At 44.3% G+C, this 27519-nt stretch overlaps 1 protein-coding gene across 4 annotated transcripts in view; it reads right to left on the bottom strand.

Moving 5' to 3' along the window:
- Window positions 1-811: 811 nt before the first annotated feature.
- LOC119971354 (inactive serine/threonine-protein kinase VRK3-like) overlaps window positions 812-27519 on the bottom strand; it is an 82364-nt gene continuing 55656 nt past the window's right edge. For all 4 annotated transcript variants that reach the window (XM_038806773.1, XM_038806776.1, XM_038806775.1 and 1 more), the window contains exons 10-14: window positions 14825-14957; window positions 10914-11034; window positions 6218-6276; window positions 4690-4835; window positions 812-1210 (exon numbers count right to left, since the gene is read on the bottom strand). In XM_038806773.1, coding sequence (XP_038662701.1) covers window positions 1205-1210; window positions 4690-4835; window positions 6218-6276; window positions 10914-11034; window positions 14825-14957 — 465 coding nt within the window. In that variant the 3' untranslated portion in view covers window positions 812-1204. The remainder of the gene's footprint in view (window positions 1211-4689; window positions 4836-6217; window positions 6277-10913; window positions 11035-14824; window positions 14958-27519) is intronic.

Genomic DNA, 27519 nt, shown 5'->3' with positions numbered 1-27519 from the left:
TTCGGAAGCATTAGGGGGAAAAGTAGACAGCACATCTTCTGCAACCTGCTTTTGGATCAAGCCAGAAAGTTAAACAATGTTGTACATATTTTCTGTGAAAACAAGAAACTAATTCACAAATGTTAATATTGATGAATCAGCAATATCATAAATCCAATCACCAAACCATCAGTAGGCAGTCATTAACAAAAATGGAGTCAGCAGATGTGTGTTTTGTACGCTCAGAGTCTCTTGACTTTGCATTTCCTACCTTCTGCATCACCTGGTCTAATGGGTATTAGGTTGTTTGGTTGAATGAGGTCACCCTGAAGATGTTGACTTCAAGTTTCTATGAACAGAAGTATAGAAGATACATACAAACACTCCAGGCGTTTCAGAAGTCTCAGAGCCTCCTGCAGGAGACACCAAGGGCAACTTATTATAGCGGATTTAAGTTGTGATCATTCCTGCTCCACCTCTGTTGTTATTCTCTCCCATCAAACTCATGTTGAACAAGTTGCCTTTTTGCAAGCAATTGTTATCCAATCACTAACCAAAACGGAATGGATATTAGAAATTGTATTGAGGCCAATGTTTCACAATATAAGCAAAATTGGCTCAGTAAAATAATCATCTTCAAAAAAAAATGCATTCAAATAAACTCCGTACAATTTAAACAAATTATATTTGGAGACATTTTAAAATCACGTTGTCCATCTGCCAAGGGAGTTGCTGATCATTTCAATGCGAACTGTTTGATAGTTGTCTTTGTTTAATTGCAAGTAGAAAACTGCTGCAGAAGCAAATTTTATTCATGCAAGAGACCAAAGACTGCTGACTATTTAAGTAGTTTATTTATGGACAAATGCGTTACACAATAATTGTGGGGTGAGATGGAAATGATCAGTTGCCCAATTGCGTCAATCAGTGCAATCAAGGTTTTAGTGCAAAATTCCAATAGTAAGAAACCGCATAAAAATTCCAGCTAAAACAACTTCTCTCCAAATTATCATTTAATTTTATTTAAAAACATCAAATATAAATCTTGAAATATGAAATACACACTAGCATGCATTTTCCTACAAAGACACTTGCAACAGTGGAACTATTGCTAAAGAGCTATAAAAAGCATGATTTAATAAAAAACAGTGCACCGTTCATGGCATAGGCTTCAAAATTGACCTCAACATGATAATGCGAGTTTCATAGTTGGTTATTGATATTTTCAAATCTGTGGGGAAAAAAAAAAATTAAAAATGTTAGTCATGATTGCACTTACACTGTCTGCTACTTTGAGAACACTGTTAATGCAGCTACAACTTTGAACAAACCGGCAGCCAACTCATGACTTTTGGTGACATGGGAGGAAGTTAGCCTGCATATTTTTTCTCCAGTTATCCAGTTGGGACGACTGGATTTCTGTAAAAGACACTGGATTCACCGGCAGTCTTGGCTTTGTCATGGCCAACCATTACCGGCACCATTTTATTCCCAAAATAAATTTTAAAATGCCAATCAATGGATTCCAGAAAACTCGGAAGCAGCAGAGTAATTAAATTTGGATTTTCCAGCTGCGCCCACCAACTAGCAGCATTAACATGGAGCTACCCAATGCTGCTGCATTCCAAAAGTCATTGATTACAACAAATTGTAAAACTGAAACAGGCCATTTATTTTCTGCATGAACTGCAGTTCTAATCCTAAATGCCTGCTCTGTGCTCATATTCGTTCAAAACGCTCCCACCTTCTTTCAACTACTTATTTAACTCATTCTTCAATGTTGACATGATCTCTGCTTTAATCTGATCGTGTATTCCATATCTTTTATTAAAAAAAAGGATTTTCCAGTTCAATGCTCCAATTCCTTGATTTCACCCTCAATCACTAGAAATGGTTTGATTTGGCCTACTCTTGCTCATCCCTTCATAATCATTCTTTTAAAAAAAAAATGTCTTTATTCTCCTCCTGTTTCACATTTTCTCCCCATTTGCACCCACCAACAATAAACAATAATCAGTAACAAATATGCCAATCCCTATGTCAATAACAACGATCCCATCCTCCCACCAAACCCAAAACATTCACCCACATGTTCACATAAATAACTGACAAAAAGGAATCAGGAATCCCCCATAGCCCCAATCGCCCCCCCCCCCCCCCCCACCCCACTAATGTTCAATGTTATCCAGTTCTTGAAAATGCATAATGAATAATGCCCATGAATTGTGGAACCCCTCTGGGGCTGGTTTAGCTCACTGGGCTAAATCGCTGGCTTTTCAAGCAGGCCAGCAGCACGGTTCGATTCCCGTACCAGCCGCCCCGGACAGGCGCCGGAATGTGGCGACTAGGGGCTTTTCACAGTAACTTCATTGAAGCCTACTCATGACAATAAGCGATTTTCATTTTCATTTCATTTCAATTCAAACTTAACCTTCTCAAGAGTCAAGAATTCCAACAGGACCCCCCGGCACGCCAGGGCACAGGGCGGAGAGGCTGCTCTCCAACCCATCAGGATCCACCTTTGGGCGATCAACGAGGCGAAGGCTACAACATCTGCCTCCGCTCCCCTTTCCAACCCTGGCTGGTCCGACACCCCGAATATGGCCTCCCGGGGGCCCGGGTCCAGTTTCATGTGCACCACTTTAGAAATTATCCTAAAAACCTCCTTCCAGTAATCCTCTAGCTTTGGACAGGACCAAAACATATGAATGTGGTTAGCACCCCCCCCCCCCCCCCCCCCCCCCCCGCAACGTTCACATACATCTTCTACTCTTTCAAAAGAATCGGCTCATCCTCGCCCACATGAGGTGTGCTCTGTATACCACCTTCAGCTGTATCAGCCCCAACCTCGCGCACGAGGTGGAGGCATTCAATCTCCGGTCCACCTCACACCAGAACCCCTCCTCCATATCCTCTCCCAACTCTTCCTCCCACTTTGCTTTGATCCCTTCCAGCGCTGCCCTCTCATCCTCCAAAATAGCTCCGTAGACCGCTGATACAACCCCCTTCTCCAGTCCCCCTGTCGTCAGCACCTCCTCCAGCAATGTGGCCGGCTCCACCGGGAAGCTCTGTATCTCCTTTCCAGCAAAATCTCGACCCTGCATATATCTAAACATTTCCCCCTGCTCCAGCCCATACTTCACTTCCAGCTCCTTCAATCCTGTAAACCGCCCCCCCAAGAAACAAATCCTTTAGTGTCTTAATCCCCTTCTCCTCCCATTTCTGAAAATTTCCATTACACCTCCCTGGCTCAAATCTATGGTCCCCCGAATCGGCATTTCCCTTGACCCTGCCCCCAACCCGAAGAGTTAGCGGAACTGCCTCCAAATTTTCAATAAAGCTATTACAACCGGACTCCCTGAGTACTTTCCTGGGGCTATTGGGAGTGAGGCTGTTGCTTCATAATCATTCTTTAATCATTTAAAAATATTTCTTAATTACCAATCATCTCTGCCATTCTAACCAAAATAGCAACACTATTCAGTGTTTTTTTAAATTAAGGGGCAATTTAGCATAGCCAATCGACCTACCCTGCACATCTTTGGGTTGTCGGGGTGAGACCCACGCAGACACAGGGAGAATATGCAAACTCCACGTGGACAGTCGATCCCGGGCTCTTGGCGCTGTGAGGCAGCTGTGCTAACCACTGTGCCATAGTGCTGCCCAATTTTCAGTGTTTTTTAATTCCATATTTCTTCATAGAAGACAACATCCTGAAGATATTGCCATAACATCCTTCCTGTAGAGAGGAGCACAGACTATACACAATGTCTCACGTATAAGTGTGTGGGTTTCCTCCGGGTGCTCCGGTTTCCTCCCACAGTCCAAAGATGTGTGGGTTAGGTGGATTGGCCATGCTAAATTGCCCATAGTGACATAAAAAGTAAGGTTAAGGGGGGGTTGTTGGGTTACGGGTATAGGGTGGATACGTGGGTTTGAGTAGGGTGATCATGGCTCGGCACAACATCGAGGGCCGAAGGGCCTGTTCTGTGCTGTACTGTTCTACGTTCTATAGTCTTAGTAACGTTTTATATGCTGTATATACTAGTGTAAAGGTTGACCTCATGTAAAAGTCTATCCCTTCATTTTTGGCTTACAACACCATATACCTCTTGTCAGGGATCAGAGCCCCAAAATTTTAGAACCATAATATAGGGCTGGATTCTCAGCCACATGCATCAGAGTTCTTGACATGAAGGAGAATCCAGCATCGGAAAAGAAACGGGATTAGCACTGTTCTGATCCCCCACTGGCAGCAGCATTGAGGTTCGTGCCCTACTCTGGGCACCAAAAATGGGCTGGGCACCATATTCTCCAGTCCTCTGGGCTGGGATTCACATGGGCCGAGAATTGGTGCAGGTATTTCCCAGCATGGCCCTGACTTGGTGAACTTTGCGGTGGGCCAAAGGGGCATCTCTTTAAGGGAGTTGCCCCAAAAGTCCACAAGAGGGCCACCTTACCCCAGAAAATGTATTTGCACAGGTGAGTTTTAAAAGTGTTTTTTCACTCCCTCTGGACTGCGCTTAAGCTTCCAGGCAGGGTTATTTATTGGGGAGGGGGGGGGGGGGGGGGGAAGAGGTTAAAAAAGATTCAAACAAGAGCACAGCCAGAGGTACAACTCTCTGGATCCTCAGAATCATATTGTCTGAGCTGTCACAGTCAAACTGGAGGCTGTCCTCATCCAGTCAACTGCACAGAAAATTCACTTACAGTGGCTATTACAAGATCCATAGGGCCATCGGGTGATGCACCAAACCTTTCAAGACCATCTTTTAGCTGTTTTCTTAGTTTTTCATAATCTGGCTCCTCATCATATTGTAGTAACACCACTTGTTGCAAGTATTTCTTCAGTTCATCTACAAATTAATAATATTGACATTTCAAATAAATAATGAGGGAGGGGGAGGGGGAATAGAACACTGCACACAAATATTTCATCCTTTCAGAAACATAACTTTTAAATTTAAATATTTAATTTTAATTTAAATAATTTAATAATTTAAATAACCCCCAAGTAAGCTCGGCAAAAAGGTGTGGCCAACAATTTCTAATTATATAGTGCCTTTAACATAATGAAATGTCATAATGTGCTTCACTGTGATGCTGAGCCATAGAAGGAGAAACTAAGGTCAGATGACCAAAAGCTTGGTTAAAGAGGTATGTTTTAAGGATTGTTTTAAATGGGGTAGAGAGGCAGTTTCACGAGATTGGGTTGAGATAGGTCCCGTGGACAAGAGATGGCTTGAAACGAGGAAAGCTGAGCACACAGGTCAAGTCTATTGCTGGATATAGGGCTGGGGGAACTTCAGTGGAGGTTTGGCCCTGTCGGCTAGTGGAAGGGAAGCACAGGGCAGAGGGAACTCATATTTATTCCACACAGCAACATAAAAACATATTGCTACCACCTGTACTGAACTAGATTTCCTACACAATGACATGGGTGAATGGACAGTATAGTACTCAAGGAGGTGTGATGGCACAGTGGTAGCGTCCCTGTGGGCTGTGGGCCACAAGCTCCAGGTTCAGGTCCCACTCCAGGACGTGATGAACACAGAAGGTGCATTCATCACATTGTCAACCAGGCTGATTATCAGCCTGTAAAGCCTTCCAAAATTCATGATAGCAAGTGGTAAGAGTAAAAGGCTTTCTTGATCAACCATACTGCAGAAAGCAAGGACAAACCATCACAACAGTTTGCAAAGTATAATCATGGAACAATCCAATGGAAGTCCATGTTTGTCAACATCCTCTCAGGGCATGATATCTGAAGGTGGAGGAAGGGTTGGTCGCACATTGGACAAAGAGCTCTTAACTTAGCTTTCATGGTAAAGACACTTTTGATATTCAATCCAATAAATTCTCAAGGACGTGGCTATTGTAGGGCCGACCAGGCACTATATAAACACAAGTATTATTTTTATCACGGGACAAAGTAAATTCAGCTTTTAAATGGTTAAACTAACTAGAGAAGGAAATATTAGTGTTTCTGTTGTATAAAGTGGTGTATGTAGATAAAGAACTTCAGGTGAGTTTATCAGTTGATCTCCGTACTCTGGGCTGGAAGTAGCTGTATGGTGACAATGGCCAGAAGCCAATTAAGTTAATATCCCGCAGAACAGTCAAAACTCAACGCAAACACTGAGCCACTGGCACCATTGTGATTATATCCCACAAAAGAGGAAACAACTTCAAAAAGATTGGGAGAAATCAAAACATAAACCCACCGTTCAGCTCTTACCTGGGAATTTTTTTTTCCCAAAACAATACTTGAGAAGACTTGGTACATCAGCCTTGTATCTAGCAAAACATTAAAAAAAAAGAAAACAAGTCAGTCAATTTTGTACAAAAATGATTCATATTATAAATCTTAATGTCTACAAGCACAGCCTATTTGTCACACATATTTCTGTCACAAGCATGGAGAAGCAGAAGTAATTTCCAGTGTAGAGAAAACAATCTCCAGGAACATAGGATACCAGAGAACTAGTAGTATCTGCAAGTTTTTAAAATGACCTTTCCAGAGCACAGGGGTTTTAATCTACAATCTGAAATGTAATTAACTTTTGAATAAACTCGCTCATAGTTTATCTATTGTATTGTAGCCATCCCTACTCTTTAAGCAATATAATAAATTGTTCTACGTAGTGTGGAACCGGTCTTCTCAAACTGCACATCCTCGGACTTACTGTGAGCATCACAAAAGATATTGTTGGCTTTGACAAAATAATTAAAAGTATCATTAAAATGCAGCCCACAATGAGAAACCCTTTCAAAAGTATAATCTGTAAACTCCACATCTCTAGTCATCTACAGTATGGTACAGCCCTAGCTGACCCTTTTTAATAAAAAAAGATAATATGGGAGAGGCCTATCTTTTTTTAAGCCAAGATGATTTCATGTTAACCCAAAGATAGGAAAAAGAAAAGCCAAAATATGAGATTACCTCACCCGCTCTTTCCCATGCCGATCCCTTGGTTTACCCGCTGCTAACTCCTTTGTATTTCTATCAGCATTCTTGCCCGTCACTATGACTCTAACCTCATTACAGACTTTGCCAATCACTTGTCACTCACTCGGTACTTTGTTTACTTCAGAGTTTTATGAGATTTGTTTTCTGCTCACATTGCTTCCATCCTACAAACCATCTCTCTCTCTGGCTTCTACTACTCAGACTGATGAGAAAAGTCATAAGTTGTGCTCGCAGTTTGCCCTGCTCGGGATTTTTTATATAAAAAAAAAAGTGCTCATAGTTAGTTCAAAAAAGGGTGCAGCTAAAGTTTTAAATTATCAATTGACTAAATTAAAGTAAAAAGCACTTTTGATTCAGTTGGGAACAACAAATAAGGAACGAGCAAGTACCTGCTAATATGTTTGTGTCCGCTAGAGCTATCAGTCCTGTATTACTAAGTACAAAAACTGACCAAACCACTTCTGTTAGGTGTGTGAACTCTTGCAGTCATGGTGATTTCAGTTTTTGGAAAACATGAAAATTGTTTTTAAAACATCCAAATTAAAACAGATTTATTATGCAGCTATCTATAAGCAATGTTCCCTTTAATGTCCCTTTGCAGTGTAAGGCCTGTTTATTGAACTGCAAGGTCCCTTTAAGTTTTCCACACGGCTGCGCGTGTACACAGCCTGATATGGTACATTCACGACTGTAGCATCAGTGTACACACACAGCTTAGACAAATGTTGTCAATCATAAATTGTGAATTCCTTAAAATATTTTCTTGCGGTGATCTCCATTTATGAGACTTATTTTAAGCTAGAATTTGTTGACTACTTGTACTTTAACTCCTCCAAATTGTTAGAACTTCAAATCAACTGCAAATTGTCATGAAGGCTGCCTCCCTTTGAAGCCTAATGCACATTTTGGCAGGGGGATTTTCAGGATGTAAAAAAAACCTGAAATGACTGACAGCAACACTGACAGAGACACAGAGCAATCTACTGCACATCGAGCCCATGTTGGTTCCCTGTGCAGCATCCAGTTAGACCCACTTTGAGCCCCGTAACCATGATTTTGTCTTTGGTCTAAACGTGGTCAGAATTCTCCAATCAGCAAGAGGAATCCTGTCAGTTGGGAAACCCAATTTTAGGAGCTGTAGCTGAATTTTTGGAACTCATGAACTTTATTAGAACTAAAACTACATCCAGTTACTTGTGTCACCTCTTGCAGTTCCGTAACCTTCAAATCACCAGAAGAAATAGGACTATAATTTTAAAAATATTCGTTGAGATTTTACATTTGAACAAATAATGCAAAAAAACTACTGGAATGGTACAGCACCACATGAAAAAGTAAAGGCTCTGAATACATGAATCTGAAGGGAGCAGAAGAACAGCAGTACAACTGGGTCAATACAATTAGACATAACTTGCTACCTCTAAAAGCTCCACCAGAGAAGGGAGAAACAGGATAAAGCCATGTTCCCATGCGCCGATTGCTCGTGATTACGAGAGTTAAGGATACATTGTTCGCGCCATGTTCAGGCACGTACCAATATACATCTCCCTCAACTCCAGCTGCCCCAGAGGCACCATGACACACTGCCACCTCCTTCCCCCAGATACCAGACTCATCTGTATCCCTGCAGATTCAATCACTGATTCATTATCCCCACACATCAAAAGAAAAACTCATGAGAACCCCAGTTCTATAGGAGTGTTACATACTACACAACACATCACAACCCCAGTCTCAGGCGGGGGTAGGGAGGGTGCAATAATCAAGTGCAGGACTCGGCTAAATCCCAAGCCCCCATGCACAAGAGTCCTCTCAGGATGTCTCTAATCAGTGCCTTCTAGAAGGGACACCCCAAGATTCGGTGGTGGGATTGGAGAGGAGAAAGAGGGGCAACAAGATGCTAACCACAGCACAGGACCTGGCTTAGTCTGGCACCCACTTGCACACAAAAATCAGCCCCCCCTCAAAGAAATGAAATGAAAATCACTTGTCACAAGTAGGCTTCAAATGAAGTTACTGTGAAAAGCCCCTAGTCGCCACAGTCCGGCGCCTGTTCGGGGAGGCTGGTACGGGAACCCCAGCACACCCCAAATCCTAAACCCCAGTTAGTCTTGTACCATCTCAACCACATTCAGGGAAGTGCACACTGCTGACCCAGATGAAAAGGAGGAAAAAAAGCCTAAGTTGGCCTGGAAACAACAAATTAATCAAGGATTAACTGAGCCCACCTCAGCATGGGCCACTATTAATTTCCAAAGAACATCAACCTCAAGGAAAGGTTAGAAGGAAGCCAATCCTCCCCAGGCCATCTACGCAGATAGGCACGGATCCTAAATTTATAGTAACAAAAGCTAAATAAAATCCTGATAGGATTGGCTATAACTGGGGGAACTATCATCAATCAGTGAGGACTTACCTAACCCCAACACCCAACCCCACACCAAACACCCACACTTCACCCTGCCATGGCTCCACTCATCTTCACTATCAACAAGACGAGGAGTCCAAAATCCACTCCACTCCCATAATCGGAACAATAACCGCACATAAAAAGGAGTAAAACTGTGCACAGATTACAGAATCGGCTTAATATGGTTTTTGCCAGAGCAGGATACCAGACGATTTTAGCCCTTATGCTCACACCTCACATACCCTTCACAGGAGAAATGGCAACAAAAAATAATCAGTAACACAATTACAAGAGAGCAACATCCAGGAATAATGAAGAACCACAGGATAATGACACCATGTGTGTGTGTGCCTGGCCTTAACCAGGAAAAGTGCTCTATCAGTTGCACAGATTCTCTCCTGCATCTCCACCATTCTCCCACGGGTACCTTGCAGTTCTTCAAGGTGAATTTCAAAGACCTGCAGCATGGGGATCACCATACAGAATAACACTGACGCTGGCATACTCCTGATGCTCACCGCACCGCCGAGATACAGGCTTGCTCATTAGCAACAACGCCACTGCAAACTGGGCCCGATCCCAGTCAACCCCGACCACCTCACTCACACGTGGATTCTTTACAATTTCACTTGGCTCCCCATCGCAAAACTCCAGTCAGGGTGTTCCAGGGACATATTTTCAAGCATATTTCCCAAGGAAAGACAATTATGAAATGTGCACAGGGATAAAATTAAGGATTAAAAGACGAGCAGAGTCAGAGCTCGGGAAAATGCAACACCACATTCACATCACCTAATGGCACTATAATTTAAATCCACTTAAATGACTTGTTCCAGCCTGAGCAATATTTTGCCCATTAAATTGAGTTGTGGAATAATGGGCATAGACACTTCTCATATTCTAGAGACATCAATCTACTTTTGTAAAAAAAAATAGATTCACACCCCTGCTAAAATCGCAGGAGGTATTTGAGATGACTAGGTTTAACAATTGTATTAATTCCAATGTAGCTTACGGCCTTTGTAACAAAATGTTGGGGGTTGGGGAAGAACCGGGGTGGGGGTGGGAGCATAATGCAATGGACAGAGCACCAAAATAATTACTCCACTCCCTTAGAATTAATTATTTTCAACTGTTAACTTTCTAACCTTACTAACCTTCATCCTCATCAAGTGCCACATACTATGCATCATTTCACTTAACAAGATAAAGAAATTCAAGGGCAGTCTTTATTTATAATTTAAAGAAAAGGAAGACTCAATTTTCCCTCTTGAACAAGCCACATTACACACACTGTCATATATGCCGGCAACTTCAATTTAAAAATCACACGTTCCAAACATCTGAATACATTTGTCTTGCCTTTGAAAACTCTACTCCTAACCACTTAGATATTTCACAGTGCATACCATATTTATAAATTATCACAGTTTCATGCCAAATACAATTTCAAATGTGTACTCTTAATCCTAGAGTACAATTGAAGAAAACTTTTAAATTGTATTTGTGTAATATTTAGATTGTGTGCTTTATTACATAAACAAAAACACTTACTTCTGTTTTGATTCCATGACAGAATGAGGGAAGTCGAGATGATCAGACCATGGCAGGGAACCACACAATGCCTTCAACATACAGTAACCCAGTGTTTCAAGATCACTACGTCTGGAAGGCCCTATAAGATACATGTGGATTTGTTTATTTTGTTTTGGGTCACTCGATGAGCCACGATTATAGACAATACATAAGTTAACTGAAACTGCAGTGTTTTATGAGATCAACTAAGAAGGACTCGATGGAGTAATAACTTCCAACTGTCAATTTTTAAAACACAATGATTTGAACCGTGGCAAACACTGCAGTGTCTGCTAGTCTGCATGCACAGAAAATACATCTTTCCATTTTTTATTTTTCCTCCTCCCTTCGGCATTACACCAGACGTGGTGAGCCAATGAACTGCAGCAAACTTACACAGAATCCCTTTTGGTTGGGACAATTAAACTTACATCTACACAGGTTCATGAACAATCAGTTAAATACATAAGCCTCCCTAGTATCACTTTCCACTATTACAGTCGATTTCCTTCATATTGTATGTAGATTTGTTTTCCCATTAATAGAGCATTTTTGACCAAATATTATATTAGTGATTTTAAAACTGATATATACATAATATTCACTACAAGTCAGTAAAACAAATTCCAAGTTCTTTTCTTTCTGCAAGATAAAAATGGAACATTCTGGGAGTGATTCCAATTCAATTATGGTGGTCAAAAAAATTAACTTTGACCCTGAACCTCATCTGAAAACCCATATATCCACTTTCCAAAAGTGCACCCGGGCAGTAATTAGGAACAAGAACATTGGATATAATCAGTACTTTAATGGTGCCTTTAACATCGTCAAATATTGCAAGGCACTTCACAGGAGCATTATTAAATATAGAACATAGAACATAGAACAGTACAGCACAGAACAGGCCCTTCGGCCCTCGATGTTGTGCCGAGCAATGATCACCCTACTTAAACCCACGTAACCCGTATACCCGTAACCCAACAATCCCCCCATTAACCTTACACTACGGGCAATTTAGCATGGCCAATCCACCTAACCCGCACATCTTTGGACTGTGGGAGGAAACCGGAGCACCCGGAGGAAACCCACGCACACACGGGGAGGACGTGCAGACTCCACACAGACAGTGACCCAGCCGGGAATCGAACCTGGGACCCTGGAGCTGTGAAGCATTGATGCTAATCACCATGCTACCGTGAGGCCCCAAATATAATTCAGTACCAAGCCAAGTAAAGGGATAGAAGGCAAGATGACCAAAAGCCTGGTAGAAAATAAAAAGATTTTAAGGAGCTTCTTAAAAGGAAGAAAGAGCTATAGAGTTCCTTGGGGCCCAATTATCTTTAGCTGCTTCATCAATGACCTTCCCTCCAATATAAGGTCGAAATTTGGGATGATCGTTGATGTGTTCAGCACCATTCACAACTCCTCAGATATTGAAGCAGTCCATGTCCAAATGCAGCAAAACCTGGACAATATCCAGGTTTTGACTGACAGGTGGCTGGAGAATCTAACAATCTCCCCTTGACATTCTACAGCATTACCATCACTCCCCTACTGTCAAGATTAGGTGGCACGGTAGCACAGGGGTTGGTACTGCTGCTTCTCCATGCCAGGGACCAGATTTGATACCCAGTTTGGGTCACTGTCTGTGCGGAGTCTGCACGTTCTCCCCATGTCTGCGTGGGTTCCCTCCAGGTGCTCCAGTTTCCTCCCACAAGTCCCGATAGATGTGCTTGTTAGATGAATCGGACATTCTGAATTCTCCCTCAGTGTGCCCGACCAGGCGCCGGAATGTGGCGACTAGGGGATTTTCACATCAACTTCATTGCAGTGTTAATGTAAGCCTACTTGTGACACTAATAAAGATTATTATTATAAGATCCTGAGGGTTGCCACTGATTGAGGGTTGACTGGACTAGCAATATAAATACTGTTCCTACAAGGGAAGTCAGAGGCTGGGAATTATATGGCGGCTAACTCCCCTTCTGACTCCCCAAAGCTTGCCCACCATCTATCAGGCACAAGTCAGGACTGTGAGAGATTATTCTCCACTTGTCTAGATGAATGCAGCTCCAACAACATTCAAGAAGCTTGACACTATCTAAGGCAAAACAACCAATTGGATTGGCACCCCATTCACCAGCTTAAACATAACCCCTCCACCACCAACAGAGTGTCAGCGGTGTATACTATCTACAAGATGCACTGGAGCAACCCACCTAGCTCCTTCAATAGCACCTTCCAAACCTGCAACCTCTACCACCTAGAACAAGGGCAACAGATGCATGGAACAATACCACTGCTAGTTTCCCTCCAAGCCACACACTACACTGACTTAGCACTATAGCGCCATTCCTTCAGTATTGCTAGATCAAAATCCTGGAACTTCCTTCGTAACAGCACTGTGGCTGTACCTACACAACATGCACTCTAGCAGTTCAAGACTGCAGCTCCGACTATCATCTTCTCAAGGGCAGTGAGGCAATAAATGCTGGTCTAGCCAGTAACATCCACATCCCGTGAACAAATAAAGATGGTTGGAGAGGTATACAGATTGAATTTCAGAACTTAGCACCTTGGTCACTAATGGTGGACGAATTGCAATTGGACATGCTGAAGGGACAAGAATTGGAAGAGTGAGATATCTCAAGAGAGCTGTAGGCTGGAATAAGTTTAGAGAGGGGAAGGCAGAGGTCATGGAGCAATTTGAAAACAAAGATGATAAACAACCGACTGGATTTAAAGTTAATCAGAAGCTGATTAAAGAACATGGAATTTAAAAAAAATTTAGTGTACCCATTTTCTTTTCCCAATTAAGGGGTAATTTGGCGTGACCAATCCACATACCCTACACATCTTTGGGTTGTGGGGGTGAAACCCACGCAGACACGGGGAGAATGTGCAAATTCCACACGGACAGTGACCCAGAAGAAAGAACATGGATGATAGACAAATAGGATTTGGTGTGATTTTGAATGTGGGCAGTCAAATATTGGATGACCTCAAGTATATGGAAGGTAGAAAACAGGAAGTCGGCCAAAATATGCTGAAATAGTAACATCAAGAGGTAACAAAGGCACAGTGAGAGTTTCAGTAACAGATGAACTGAGGCAGCGATGGAAATGGGTCGTCATAGAGATAACACGAAAAAATGGTCGGTATCCATATTGGGGTCAAATACGGCATCCAAGTCGAACTTGGGAACTATCTGGTTCAGTCCCAGAGTGTGACCAGGGAGAAAAATACAGTCCTTGATTAAGGAACAGAGTTTGTAGTGGGAAATTAAGACAATGGCTTTGGTCTTCCGGATATTTTGCTGGTGGGAATGTCTGCTCATCCAGCAATGAATGCCAGGCAAGTAGTGTAACAATTTAGAGATATCCCTGCCCCAGAACCAGATATTTTGCGACATTATTCGGCTGCATATAGGAATTATCTATTGGTTTGTCATTTTAATTCAATATTATCCTTTCAAATATCCCATCTCCTGCTTCCCTGTTACCCAAATTTATTTTCTTATTTTGTCACTAAGTATTGCACCCTTACATGTTTTTAATTTGATCACTTACTTTGGATATGAATTTTTCTGTGCAAGTTACATTGTAATTCAGCTCTGGGCTGCAAAAGTGTTTCTTGAATAAAATAACATTATTATACACTGACTAAGATAACCAAGTGAGTCGCTGTTGCACAGAGGTTCTTGAAAAATCAAGATTTAAGAGTCCTTTGCAGAAAAAACGTTGGGCAATACCACCAAGGCTAGAGTTTCATGCAATCTTCAATATTCTATTAGAGAAAGCGGATTGCAGTTAAAGTTACAAGGACTGCTTGAATAAGAAGCAATATAGAAATTAATATATGACACACACAAATGGCTCACAAGGTCTTACCAGTTCCTTTGTGTATATCTACACTGATCAACTCCACAGTGCCCTCATGTGGGGTTCTGCTGCCTTCTCTGTATTCGACATGTTTCCCGTCAGGGCAGTATCTGAATGCAGAGTAGTAACCTGCCAAGTACACCTGAAAAGAAAATTCACAATCATTTCTGTTACGATAGATGTAGAAATCTAAAAGTTCCTTAAAATACTTGTCAAGTAACAAGACATTAAGGACAGATTTAAATTCGGGTCACTGACTAGATGTTATACGTGAAAACAAAATAGCTTCTTGTCACATTAGTGCAAATTGTTGCATTAGTAACACGTTACCAAATTGACAGGTACCAATTCATTATGATTTTTGGAAACACTTAGTTGCGATAAAATTTTAAACCAATTAAAATAATAAAAATGCTTAATGTTTAAAATGTTGTTGTTATGACACCTTGTGCGCCATCAGTTTCAGCCCCACTTGACGCAGAGCCGCAACACAAGTGAAATTGGATGTTATTTAAACCGTCAGGTTCTTGGCTGAGCCCAACAAACTGCAGTCACCAGGTTTGTACATTTAAACACAAGTAACCTTTCATTATGTACAGATTTATGATTAAACTGACAGAAAAGTATAATTGACTATCTAATACTACCCCCACTCTCTTCAAACACACAGACAAATAACAGAGGAAATGGTGGTTGAGAGGTAAACCAATATCCTGGGGGGGAGATTTGTTAGTGCTCTTTGGGGGGGTTTAAACTAATTCACCAAGGGCATGGGAACCTGGATTGTAGTTTTGGGGTACGGGAGATTGAGAGTATAGAGGTCAGGAGCACAGATTTGACTTCGCAAGAGGGTGCCAGTGTTCAGGTAGGTGGTTTGAAGTGTGTCTACTTCAATGCCAGGAGTATACGAAATAAGGTAGGGGAACTGGCAGCATGGGTTGGTACCTGGGACTTCGATGTTGTAGCCATTTCAGAGACATGGATAGAGCAGGGACAGGAATGGTTGTTGCAGGTTCCGGGGTTTAGGTGTTTTAGTAAGCTCAGAGAAGGGGGCAAAAGAGGGGGAGGTGTGGCGCTGCTAGTCAAGGACAGTATTACGGTGGCGGAAAGGATGCTAGATGGGGACTCTTCTTCTGAGGTAGTATGGGCTGAGGTTAGAAACAGGAAAGGAGAGGTCACCCTGTTGGGAGTTTTCTATAGGCCACCTAATAGTTCTAGGGATGTAGAGGAAAGGATGGCAAAGATGATTCTGGAAAAGAGCGAAAGTAACAGGGTAGTTGTTATGGGAGACTTTAACTTTCCAAATATTGACTGGAAAAGATATAGTTCGAGTACATTAGATGGGTCATTCTTTGTACAATGTGTGCAGGAGGGTTTCCTGACACAATATGTTGACAGGCCAACAAGAGGCGAGGCCACATTGGATTTGGTTTTGGGTAATGAACCAGGCCAGGTGTTAGATCTGGAGGTAGGTGAGCACTTTGGAAACAGTGACCACAATTCGGTGACCTTTACGTTAGTGATGGAAAGGGATAAGTATACCCCGCAGGGCAAGAGTTATAGCTGGGGGAAGGGCAATTATGATGCCGTTAGACATGACTTAGGATGTGTTGGTTGGAGAAGTAGGCTGCAAGGGTTGGGCACACTGGATACGTGGAGCTTGTTCAAGGAACAGCTATTGCATGTTCTTGATAAGTACGTACCAGTCAAGCAGGGAGGAAGGGGTCGAGCGAGGGAACCGTGGTTTACCAAAGAAGTGGAATCTCTTGTTAAGAGGAAGGAGGCGGCCTATGTGAAGATGAGGCATGAAGTTTCAGTTGGGGCGTTTGATAGTTACAAGGAAGCGAGGAAGGATCTAAAGAGAGAGCTGAGACGAGCAAGGAGGGGACATGAGAAGTCTTTGGCAGGTAGGATCAAGGAAAACCCAAAAGCTTTCTATAGGTATGTCAGGAATAAAAGAATGACTAGGGTAAGAGTAGGGCCAGTCAAGGACAGAGGTGGGAAGTTGTGTGTGGAGGCTGAGGAGATAAGCGAGATACTAAATGAATACTTTTCGTCAGTATTCACTCAAGAAAAAGATAATATTGTGGAGGAGAATGCTGAGACCCAGGCTATTAGAATAGATGGCATTGAGGTGCGTAGGGAAGAAGTGTTGGCAATTCTGGACAAGGTGAAAATAGATAAGTCCCCGGGGCCGGATGGGATTTATCCTAGGATTCTCTGGGAAGCCAGGGAAGAGATTCCTGAGCCTTTGGCTTTGATTTTTAGGTCATCATTGGCTACAGGAATAGTGCCAGAGGACTGGAGGATAGCAAATGTGGTCCCTTTGTTCAAGAAGGGGAGTAGAGATAACCCCGGTAACTATAGGCCGGTGAGCCTAACGTCTGTGGTGGGTAAGGTCTTGGAGAGGATTATAAAAGATACGATTTATAATCATCTAGATAGGAATAATATGATTAGGGATAGTCAGCATGGTTTTGTGAAGGGTAGGTCATGCCTCACAAACCTTATCGAGTTCTTTGAGAAGGTGACTGAACAGGTAGACGAGGGTAGAGCAGTTGATGTGGTGTATATGGATTTCAGTAAAGCGTTTGATAAGGTTCCCCACGGTCGGCTATTGCAGAAAATACGGAGGCTGGGGATTGAGGGTGATTTAGAGATGTGGATCAGAAATTGGCTAGTTGAAAGAAGACAGAGAGTGGTAGTTGATGGGAAATGTTCAGAATGGAGTTCAGTTACGAGTGGCGTACCACAAGGATCTGTTCTGGGGCCGTTGCTGTTTGTCATTTTTATAAATGACCCAGAGGAGGGCGCAGAAGGATGGGTGAGTAAATTTGCAGACGACACTAAAGTCGGTGGAGTTGTAGACGGTGCGGAAGGATGTTGCAGGTTACAGAGGGACATAGATAAGCTGCAGAGCTGGGCTGAGAGGTGGCAAATGGAGTTTAATGTGGAGAAGTGTGAGGTGATTCACTTTGGAAAGAACAGGAATGCGGAATATTTGGCTAATGGTAAAATTCTTGGTAGTGTGGATGAGCAGAGGGATCTCGGTGTCCATGTACATAGATCCCTGAAAGTTGCCACCCAGGTTGATTGGGTTGTGAAGAAGGCCTATGGTGTGTTGGCCTTTATTGGTAGAGGGATTGAGTTCCGGAGCCATGAGGTCATGTTGCAGTTGTACAAAACTCTAGTACGGCCGCATTTGGAGTATTGCGTACAGTTCTGGTCGCCTCATTATAGGAAGGACGTGGAAGCCTTGGAACGGGTGCAGAGGAGATTTACCAGGATGTTGTCTGGTATGGAGGGAAAATCTTATGAGGAAAGGCTGATCGACTTGAGGTTGTTTTCGTTAGAGAGAAGAAGGTTAAGAGGTGACTTAATAGAGGCATACAAAATGATCAGAGGGTTAGATAGGGTGGACAGCGAGAGCCTTCTCCCGCGGATGGAGGTGGCTAGCACGAGGGGACATAGCCTTAAATTGAGGGGTAATAGATATAGGACAGAGGTCAGAGGTGGGTTTTTTACGCAAAGAGTGGTGAGGCCGTGGAATGCCCTACCTGCAACAGTAGTGAACTCGCCAACATTGAGGGCATTTAAAAATTTATTGGATAAGCATATGGATGATAAGGGCATAGTGTAGGTTAGATGGCCTTTAGTTTTTTTCCATGTCGGTGCAACATCGAGGGCCGAAGGGCCTGTACTGCGCTGTATCGTTCTATGTTCTATGGATAAAGAATCTTTGATGCACTGGGATGACCGGTTAGTGCCTTTGAGGTTCAGCTTTCGTTTTGGTACATCTTCCTTCTAAGTTTGTAATGATCTACTGCAGACTCACGAAGGCAGCAGGCAAACAGCAGCAGAGGTAGAAAACACAGCTCCTCTTCCTTCAAGGGTCTAGAGGCTTCTGGCAAGGTTGACACTTTTTCTGTAGATTCAGGATCATTTCAAGTTTACAGCAAGGATGTATCAGGCACTCACTGGTGTTCGAATAATAAGTATTTTTTTCAGCAAGAGAGAGGATTTGTTCCTTCTCCTTCCAAGGTCTAATCACTTCTGCCAAGTTCTCCGAGACAGCATCACGCTGTCAGGCAGAACACTGTCCCTGGTCAACCCACAGGTCACTAGCCAGCCAATTAGACCGCCTTTCTCCAAAACTGTTCCCAAGATCCACTCGGCACCGATGAGTCTGTTTCTCCTCTCAAAATACAAAACCTAGGAAGATAATGTCCTGAAAGCCAAGCATGCTGCTTCATTTCAAGTCCTCTGCTTAAAGGCACAGTCCGATTATGCGCCCTTGAGCAAAAAATATAAAAGAAAAGAAAATGGGACCAAAGCAAATAAACAGGAAGGAGTCTATATTGTTAGAAAAGGCTACTTGAAACAACGTGTGGCGACTGTTCGGCTAATTGTCAGGTTGCGATTTTCAGAAAACCTTATTAAAAGATAAGAAAGTATGCAAGATTGCTGTCATTTGTTTGTTTCCTTCCATTTTTCTCTCCACCCTTGAAGACCAGGACTTCTTTTTTTGCTGCTGCATAGATCCATAAATCACAATGTAGTCTAGAATTCCATCAAGTGAGTGTTTATTTCAAGTCTTGTGTGGTTCACAAGGTCAAACTCAGCAAATTCTTCGAATTGAGAGAAAGCAGGTAGGAAAGTAGAGTATAAAGGATTAGTTTTTACATACTGACTTATTTACTCAAGTCCAAAAAATAATTAGTTGTACTACAGTCCAGACGCTTGAATGATTTTAGAGTGTTCAGCTCGTTTCCAAACTATCTTTGGCATCAATTGTAAATCTGAAGAATTTCATTGATTTCCCTTGGCCAGATCTTGGACCTTATTCTGGATATATTCATATTGTTTTTGGCTTCTTTAATACCAGGCTTTTTTCCAGTGCTTGACTGCTACCCTTGCATCTTGCCACATTAACTATTGTCACTTTATCCTCTTTCTGGAAAAATCATGTCAGGTTTAGTAATAATCTTCTATTATTATATGAAGTTCTGTACAGGAAGGTCATCCAACCTTTTATACTTGGTCTTTTAAGTGGTTAAGAGTTTTATTATACCTTTTGATGCTTATGTTTTTGACAGTGATTGGAATTTTGACTAGGATATATGCTGCTTTGCAGTTGTAGAGCTCTTGTGAATTGAGCTCTTTCCTTGCAGTTCTGATATGTACCATTTTGGAAATACATTAGTTTAACCTTTGCCATGCAAGCATTTTTCATTTCTGAAATTCCACTTTTTGTCATTCTGCATCTTTATTATTAGTTCAACGCTTACTTTCTGAATCTAGTCTGGCCTTTCCCTTGTCTATTTTTCCAGTTTGCAACCAAACCTTCTCGATTGTCACGATTTGTAATGCTTATGCCAATTGATTGGAATGTTTCACGGTGTGAAGGATTGGGTTAATCCAGGCTTTTCAGTTTTATATTTTCACCATTATTTCCTCCAATCCCTCCTGGAAAAGAACCACAGTTTTATTACTGCATCTTCAGAGCTGTTGAGAACTCAGGAGTTTCTTCACTCACCACAGTGGAATCTGGATTTCTAAGTGAGATAGTCCTCTGATCCAGTGTTCGATAGAAAAAAAAAATCAACTGAGATTTTGGTAGGAAATTTTTAGTTTAATTAGGGTACTTGGAGAGACCGAAGCAAAAACAATGTGTAATCTTCTTAGAAGCGTGAAGCCTATTTTTTTTTTAGTATTTTGATCTTGTGTATGGGCTTTGTTGCAAAACTAATTTCATACATGGTAACTGAGTTTTTAAACGCAAGATAGTGGGAGGAAAAAACCTGGGTTTGAGAAAGTGGTAAATATCCTGGAGAAAGGGTATTCCATTTTTACTTAAGAGGCTTAAGAGTTCAAGGTTTGAAAACAATAAACAATAAGTAATTCTCTCCTAGCTTTATAATGGAGCTAGAGTCTGGTAAGATTGCAGTTTTTATCATTTGAAAACTATTCATTTAATTTCCACGACTGGTAAACAAAAGAAGGTCTTAAAGTATCTACTCTCCCCATCAAAAAGGTAAAAGTCGCCATTGTCCCAGATGACCATTTGCAGATTTCCCCTTTGAGGGGAGAGCTGACTGGTGGTGATTTAACCTGAGAATCACCACACCTCAGGTGAGGGGCAAGGTTGAGAAGACGGGTCTTCGGGTGGCATGGTGGCGCAGTGGTTAGCACTACTGCCTCTCGGCACCAAGGACCCAGGTTCGATCCCATGTCACTGTCCGTGTGAAGTTTGCACATTCTCCCCGTGCCTGCGTGTGTCTCACCCCCACAACCCAAAGATGTGCAGGGTAGGTGGATTGGCCACGCTAAATTGGCCCTTAATTTAAAAAAAAGAAAAGAAGGTGGGCCTTCCCTTAGAGAATAACCTCATCTGGTACGGGGACTGAACCTGCACTGTTGACCTTGCTCTGCAATACAAACCAGCTGTCCAGCCAACTGAGCTAAACAGAATTGGTGCTATCTCCTGGTGTTGTCAGTAGCATCACTGGACCATTATCCAAATAACAGCAATTATTAAGGAAGTTTTAACTTAGAAAATCATAGTGTGATCAGACAAAGTCAACTTGATTTTACAAAAGAGAAATCTGTGCATGGCAAATTTCTAAGAGTTTTTGAAGATGTAACTAATAGGTAAATAAAGGGGAACCAGTAGACATTGTGTACTTGGATTTCCAAAAGGCACTTATACGGTGCCCTTCAAAAGGCTCATATACAAGATAAGGACTCCTGGGTGTTATTAGCATTATTGGGGGACTGGTCAACAGACAGGAAGCAGAGAATAGGGGAAACAGAGCATTTTCAAGTTGGCAATTTGCGACTAGTGGAGTGTCATAAGATCAATGCTAAGTCCTCTGCTATTTACAATCTATGTAATGAGAGAGATTAATTGGGAATGCAAGCTGTGAGGAGAACGCAGAGGTTGCATCGAGATACAGACAGGTTACTCGAATGGGCAACAAGGTGGCAGATTAAGTATAATGATGTGGACAAGCGTGAGGTTATTCACGTTGGTTGCAGAATATTTTCTTAAGAAGGTGTGAAACATTTCTAAATGATGATTTTCAGAAACTTGGATGCACCCATACAAAAGAACACAAAGTTACTATCAAAACTGTTTTTTAAAATTAATTAATGGATGGAATAGGGAAAATGGAGAAACTGAGGTATGGGACAGACAGCAGGGAAGCGAATGCCTAGAAAGGGTTAACCTGACAATCTCTAAAACCCAAAACGTGGCAAAACGCAAATTAGCTTACTACACACAGACCTATTTCAGCTAACACATTTAAGCCTACAAATCGAAAACTTTCAGCCTAGCTCCAGCATGTCTGGAAGGGGCATTGTGCACCCACCCGCATACAGGTATCAGGGAAATAGGGCACTCACCATCTCATTACTGGCTGATTTAAAGGACGTTCGATGTTCCTTTGTATTGCAAAGCAGATGGACAAGATGTATCCACCGAACGATTGGAAGTGAGTATGTCAGACAATGTATCCACGTTATTTAATCAGGGGAATGACGATAACCTAATCAATCAAACTGCCAGTATCGATAATCGGTTGTATTGAAGTACTTTGAATCAGTCTCTATGATCCAAACAGTATAAGATGTGTAAAACAGCTTTGTGGGGGCAGAGCGACTGGGACAAAGCTGCAGTTAAAGTGGCCAAGTTTAACTCTCTCGCTTCATGTGGCATTAAAAGTCATATTGTTAAAGTTTCATATGTTCTGAAGAACTTGACTCTTAACTCCGCTAACAATGGATGTGGGCTTCGCTGGCTAGGTCACCATTTATTGCCCCTCCCTAAATCGCCCTCGAGAAGGTGGTGGTGAGCTGCTGTCTTGGCCCACTGCAGGCCATGTGGTGTAGGTATACCCACAGTGCTGTTAGGGAGGAGTTCCAGGATTTTAACCCAGCGACAATGAAGGAATGCCAATATATATCCAAGTTAGGGCGGTGAGTGACTTGGAGGGGAACTTCCAGGTGGTGGTATGCCCATGTGTTTGCTGCTCTTCTCCCTCTAAATAGCAGTGGTCGTGGGTTTACAAGTTGCTATTTAAGAAGCCTTGGTCGGCTTCCGGTGGCAGCCATGGAGTAGGTCGCACATTTGATCGCTCCCACCTGTAACGGACTTTTGGACCTTTTCCCCCCCGTTTTTCCCCGAATTTTATGGGATAAATCAGTGAAGAGAGGAAGGAGAAATCCCCCTCCGGTGTACGGAGAATTGGACCAGAAGTAGCTGTGTGAGAAGACAAAGTCCTGTAAGGGAGACGCAAGCAGAGCTGGTAACACGGAACAGCATGGCAGAGGGCAAGGGCCGCGGGGAAACGACGCAGTGGTCGACGGAGCAGCTGGTGAAGTTTTTCGAGGATTGCTTTGCCAAGCTGAAGAAGGACACGCTGGACCAGATTGAGGCTTCGATTGATCAACTGGTTCAGAATCAGGAAACCCACGGGAGAGCGATGCAGGAGAACAAAAGTTGGCCGAAGAGTACATAACCATGCTGGAAAGCAATGTGGAGATGATGAACGACCGCCAGAAAAGAATGCAGGAGAAGCTGGAGGACCTGGAGAATAGGTCCAGGAGGCAGAATATCAGAATTGTTGGCCTCCCTGAAGGCAGTGAGGGATCGGATGCGAGGGCCTATGTGACAGACATGTTGGAGAAGTTTATGGGGGCTGGGGCGTTCCCTCAGCCCCTGGAATTGGACAGAGCGCACAGAGCCCTCGCGAGGAAGCCCAGAGTGAACGAGCCGCCGAGGGCCATGGTGGTACGTTTTCAGCGTTTAATGGACAAGGAACACATTTTGCGGTGGGCCAAGAAAGAACGGAGCAGCAAGTGGGAGAACTGTGAATTGTGCATCAGGACCTGGGAGCAGATTTGGCCAAGAGGCAAGCTGGGTTCAATCGGGCAAAAACGACCCGCTTTAAGAAGGGGGTGAAGTTCGGGATGCTGTACCCAGTCCGTCTGTGGGTCACACGAGGAACAGGACTTTTACTTTGAAAGTCCAGACGAAGTATGGACCTTTATTAAAGAAATGAAGCTGGAGGCAAATTAAAAGACACTTAAGCCTTGGAGAAGTACTGTGGCAGCGATTTGTGGTGCTGGATTGTATAAATTTAAGTAGCTCTATGTGAATCAATGGGCTTTGTGGATGGTTAACGGTTGATCTGTCTTACAGGGATCTTGTTGGGGGGGGGGGGGGGGGGGGCTTTGAATTTAGTTCTGCTTTTTGGGTGACTATTTTTCTAAAGTGACTGTTTCTTCACTGTTTTTTCTGTTGTTTGTTTACTGGGGAAGGTGATGCTTTTAAAATGTTTATTCATGTGGGGGGGGGGGGAAGAAAAGAGAGGAGAGTACAATAGGGAGGCAGACTGCTTGGTGCCAGGGGCGGGAGCTATCGAGTCAGCATGGGTCAGCTGACTCTGGAAAGCACGGTGGGGGTGAGCAGGTGTTAAGCTGAAGCTTGACTAGGGGGATTGGGTTTCCAGTGTTACTAGGGGACAAATGGGAGGTCGGGAACGGCGACAGCCCGAGTGGGGACTCGAGGAAGCGGAGGGCGCGAGCTCGGCCTAAAAAGGATGTTGGTAGGCCCCCCCCATCACCCAGGCTGATCACATGGAATGAGAGAGGATTGAATGGGCCGGTCAAGAGGGCTCGCGTGTTCACGCATTTGAGGGAACTGAAGGCGGACGTGGGAATGCTACAAGAGACACACTTTAAAAAAAATTTAGAGTACCCAATTATTTTTTTCCAATTAAGGGACAATTTAGCGTGGGCAATCCACCTAACCAGCACATCTTTGGGTTGTGGGGGTGAAACCCACGCAGACACGAGGAGAATGTGCAAACTCCACACGGACAGTGACCCAGGACCGACAACAGACACACTTAAAGGTTACAGACCAGACTAGATGGGGGAAGGGTTGGGTTAGCCAAGTGTTCCACTCAGGACTGCATTCGAAGACCGGGGGGGGGGGTAGCGATCTTGATCAGCAAATGAGTGGCATTTGAGGCAGGAAGAATTGAGTCAGACAAGGGGGGGGTAGGTACATAATGGGGAGTGGGAAGCTGGAGGGGGTGGGAGTGGTACTTGTGAAAAGTATGCTCCGAATTGGGAAGACGTGAAATATATGAGGCGGGTTTTAGGTAAGATCCCAGACTTAGAGTCACATAACCCGATCATGGGAGGGTACTTCAACAGTCATTGATCCGGAATTGGACCGGTCAAAATCCAGGACAGGGAGGCGGCCAGCTGTGGCAAAGGAATTGAAGGGTTTATGGAACAGATGGGGAGGGGGGGGGGGGGGGGGGGGGGGGGGGAGAATAGCCCCATGGAGATTTGCACGGCTGAGGACAAAAGAGTTTTCCTTTTTTTCACATGTCCACAAGGTATACTCTCGCATCGACTTTTTTGTACCGAGCAGGGCGCTAATACCGAAAGTGGTGGATACGGAGTGCTCAGCAATCGCAGTGTCGGATCATGCCCCTCGCTGGGTGGTTCTACGGCTTAGTGTGGAGAGGGGCCACGCCCACTGTGGAGACTGGATGTGGGGTTGCTGGTGGACAAAGCGATCTGTGGGCGGGTTAACAAAAACTACAAATGATACGGGAGAGTCTCTGCAGCGACGGTCTGGGAAGCTTTGAAGGCAGAAGTCAGAGGGGAATTAATCTCGATACGGGCCCACAGAGAAAAGGTGGAACAGGCTGAAAGGGATAGATTAGTGGGGGAGATACTCTAGGTGGACAGGAGATACTTGGAGGCCCCGGACACAGGGGTACTGAGGGAACGGCGGAGGTTACAGGTGGAATTTGGGCTGTTGACCACAGGGAAAGCAGTGGAACAGTTGAGGAAGGTAAGGAAGATCTATGGGTACGGGGAAAATCAAGCAGAATGTTGGCACACCAGCACAGGAAAAGAGAGGCGGCCAGGGAGATAGGTAAAGTAAAGAATCGAGATGGGAATACTGTCCTGGACCCAACGGGGGTGAACGAGGTGTTTAAGGATTTTTACAGTAAATTATGAGTCGGAATCCCCAGCTGGGGTGGAGGGGATGAGGCATTTCTGGATCAGTTGAGGTTCCCGAGGGTGGAGGAGGACCTGGTAGAGGGGCTGGGTGCCCCAATTGAGATTGAGGAAATAATCAAGGGGCTGGAGGATATGCAGTTGGGCAAAGCCCCGGGGCCTGACGGCTACCCGGTGGAATTCTATAAGAAGTTTTCAGAGGTATTGAGCCCACTGCTAGTGAGGACATTTAACGAAGCAAGAGAGAAGGGAGTCCTCCCCCAAACAATGTTGCAGGCCTCGATTTCATTGATCCTGAAACGGAAGAAGGATCCGGAGCAATGCGGGTCATACAGGACGATTTCTCTACTGAATGTGGATGCCAAACTGCTGGCTAAGGTACTGGCCACAAGGATAGAGGTCTGTGTCCCGGGGCGATAGGGAAAGACCAAAAGGGATTTGTTAAGGGCAGGCAACTCAAGGCCAATGTCCGAAGGCTTCTAAATGTTATCATGATGCCCTCAGAAGGAGAGGAGGTGATGGTAGCGATGGATGCAGACAAGGCTTTTGATCGGGTGGAGTGGAATTACCTGTGGGAGGCGCTGGGAAGGTTTGGGTTTGGTGAGGGCTTTATTGACTCTATCAGGCACCAGTAGCGAGTGTGCGTACGAACCGGCTGAGGTTGGGGTATTTTAAACTACACCGAGGGAAGAGGCAAGGGTGCCCCCTCTCCCCGGGCGCAATTCTCCCACCCCCACCCACGCCGGGTGGGAGAATCGCACGGGCGCCGGGCGAATCCCGCCACAACGCCCTGGCACGCGACTCTCCCACCCCCCCCAAACCGGCGCGGCAAGATTTACGGCTGGCCACTCGGAGAATCGCCGCTCGTTGTTTGTAATGGGCGAGCGGAGATTCTCCGGCCCGGATGGGCAGAGCGGCCTGCCCAATACGATGTGTTCCCGCCGACGCCGACCACACCTGGTCGCCGCCGGCGTGAACAGCGCATGAACGCTGGGGGGGGGGGGCAGCCTGTGGGGGGATCCAGCACCGGGGGGGCGGGCGGGAGGGCGCTCAAAAGGGTCTGGCCCGCGATCGGTGCCCACCGATCGGCAGGCCGGCCTCCTCCGCCGCCCCGCAAGATCATTCTGGCATTTCTTGCAGGGCGCCCGCAGGGAGACGGCAAACGTGCATGCGCGGGTTGGCGCCGGCCAACCTGGACATGCGCAGGTGACGTCAGCGGCGCGTAATTTACGCAGCGCCGCTTTTACGCGGCGCCAAGGCCCGGCGCGCGTATATGACACGGCGCTGCTCCTAGCCCTCCAGGGGTGGGAGAATAGGGGGCGAGGAGCGGCCTCCGACGCCGGAGTGAAACACTCCGGTTTTCACTCCGGCGTCGGCACTTAGTCTCCCGATGTGAGAATCTCGCTCGCCGTTACTGGCATTGGCCATGCTATTAAAAGCCTCTAGGAACTGGAAAGGGCTGGTTCGGGGGGGGTGGAGCACGGGTCTTGCTCTATGCAGATGACCTGCTCATGTACATTGTGGTCCCTATGGAGGGGATGGGGGAAAGTATTGCGAATCTTGGGGGGAATTTGGCAATTTTTCAGGGTATAAATTGAATATGGGGAAAAGCAAGATGTTTGCAATCCAGGCAAGAGGACATGAAAAGAGACTGG

This window comes from Scyliorhinus canicula, chromosome 9 (assembly GCF_902713615.1).
Source record: "Scyliorhinus canicula chromosome 9, sScyCan1.1, whole genome shotgun sequence".
Taxonomy (NCBI): Eukaryota; Metazoa; Chordata; class Chondrichthyes; order Carcharhiniformes; family Scyliorhinidae; genus Scyliorhinus; species Scyliorhinus canicula.
The sequence above is the reverse complement of the archived record's forward strand: the minus strand, read 5'-3'. Positions and strand labels throughout refer to the sequence as shown.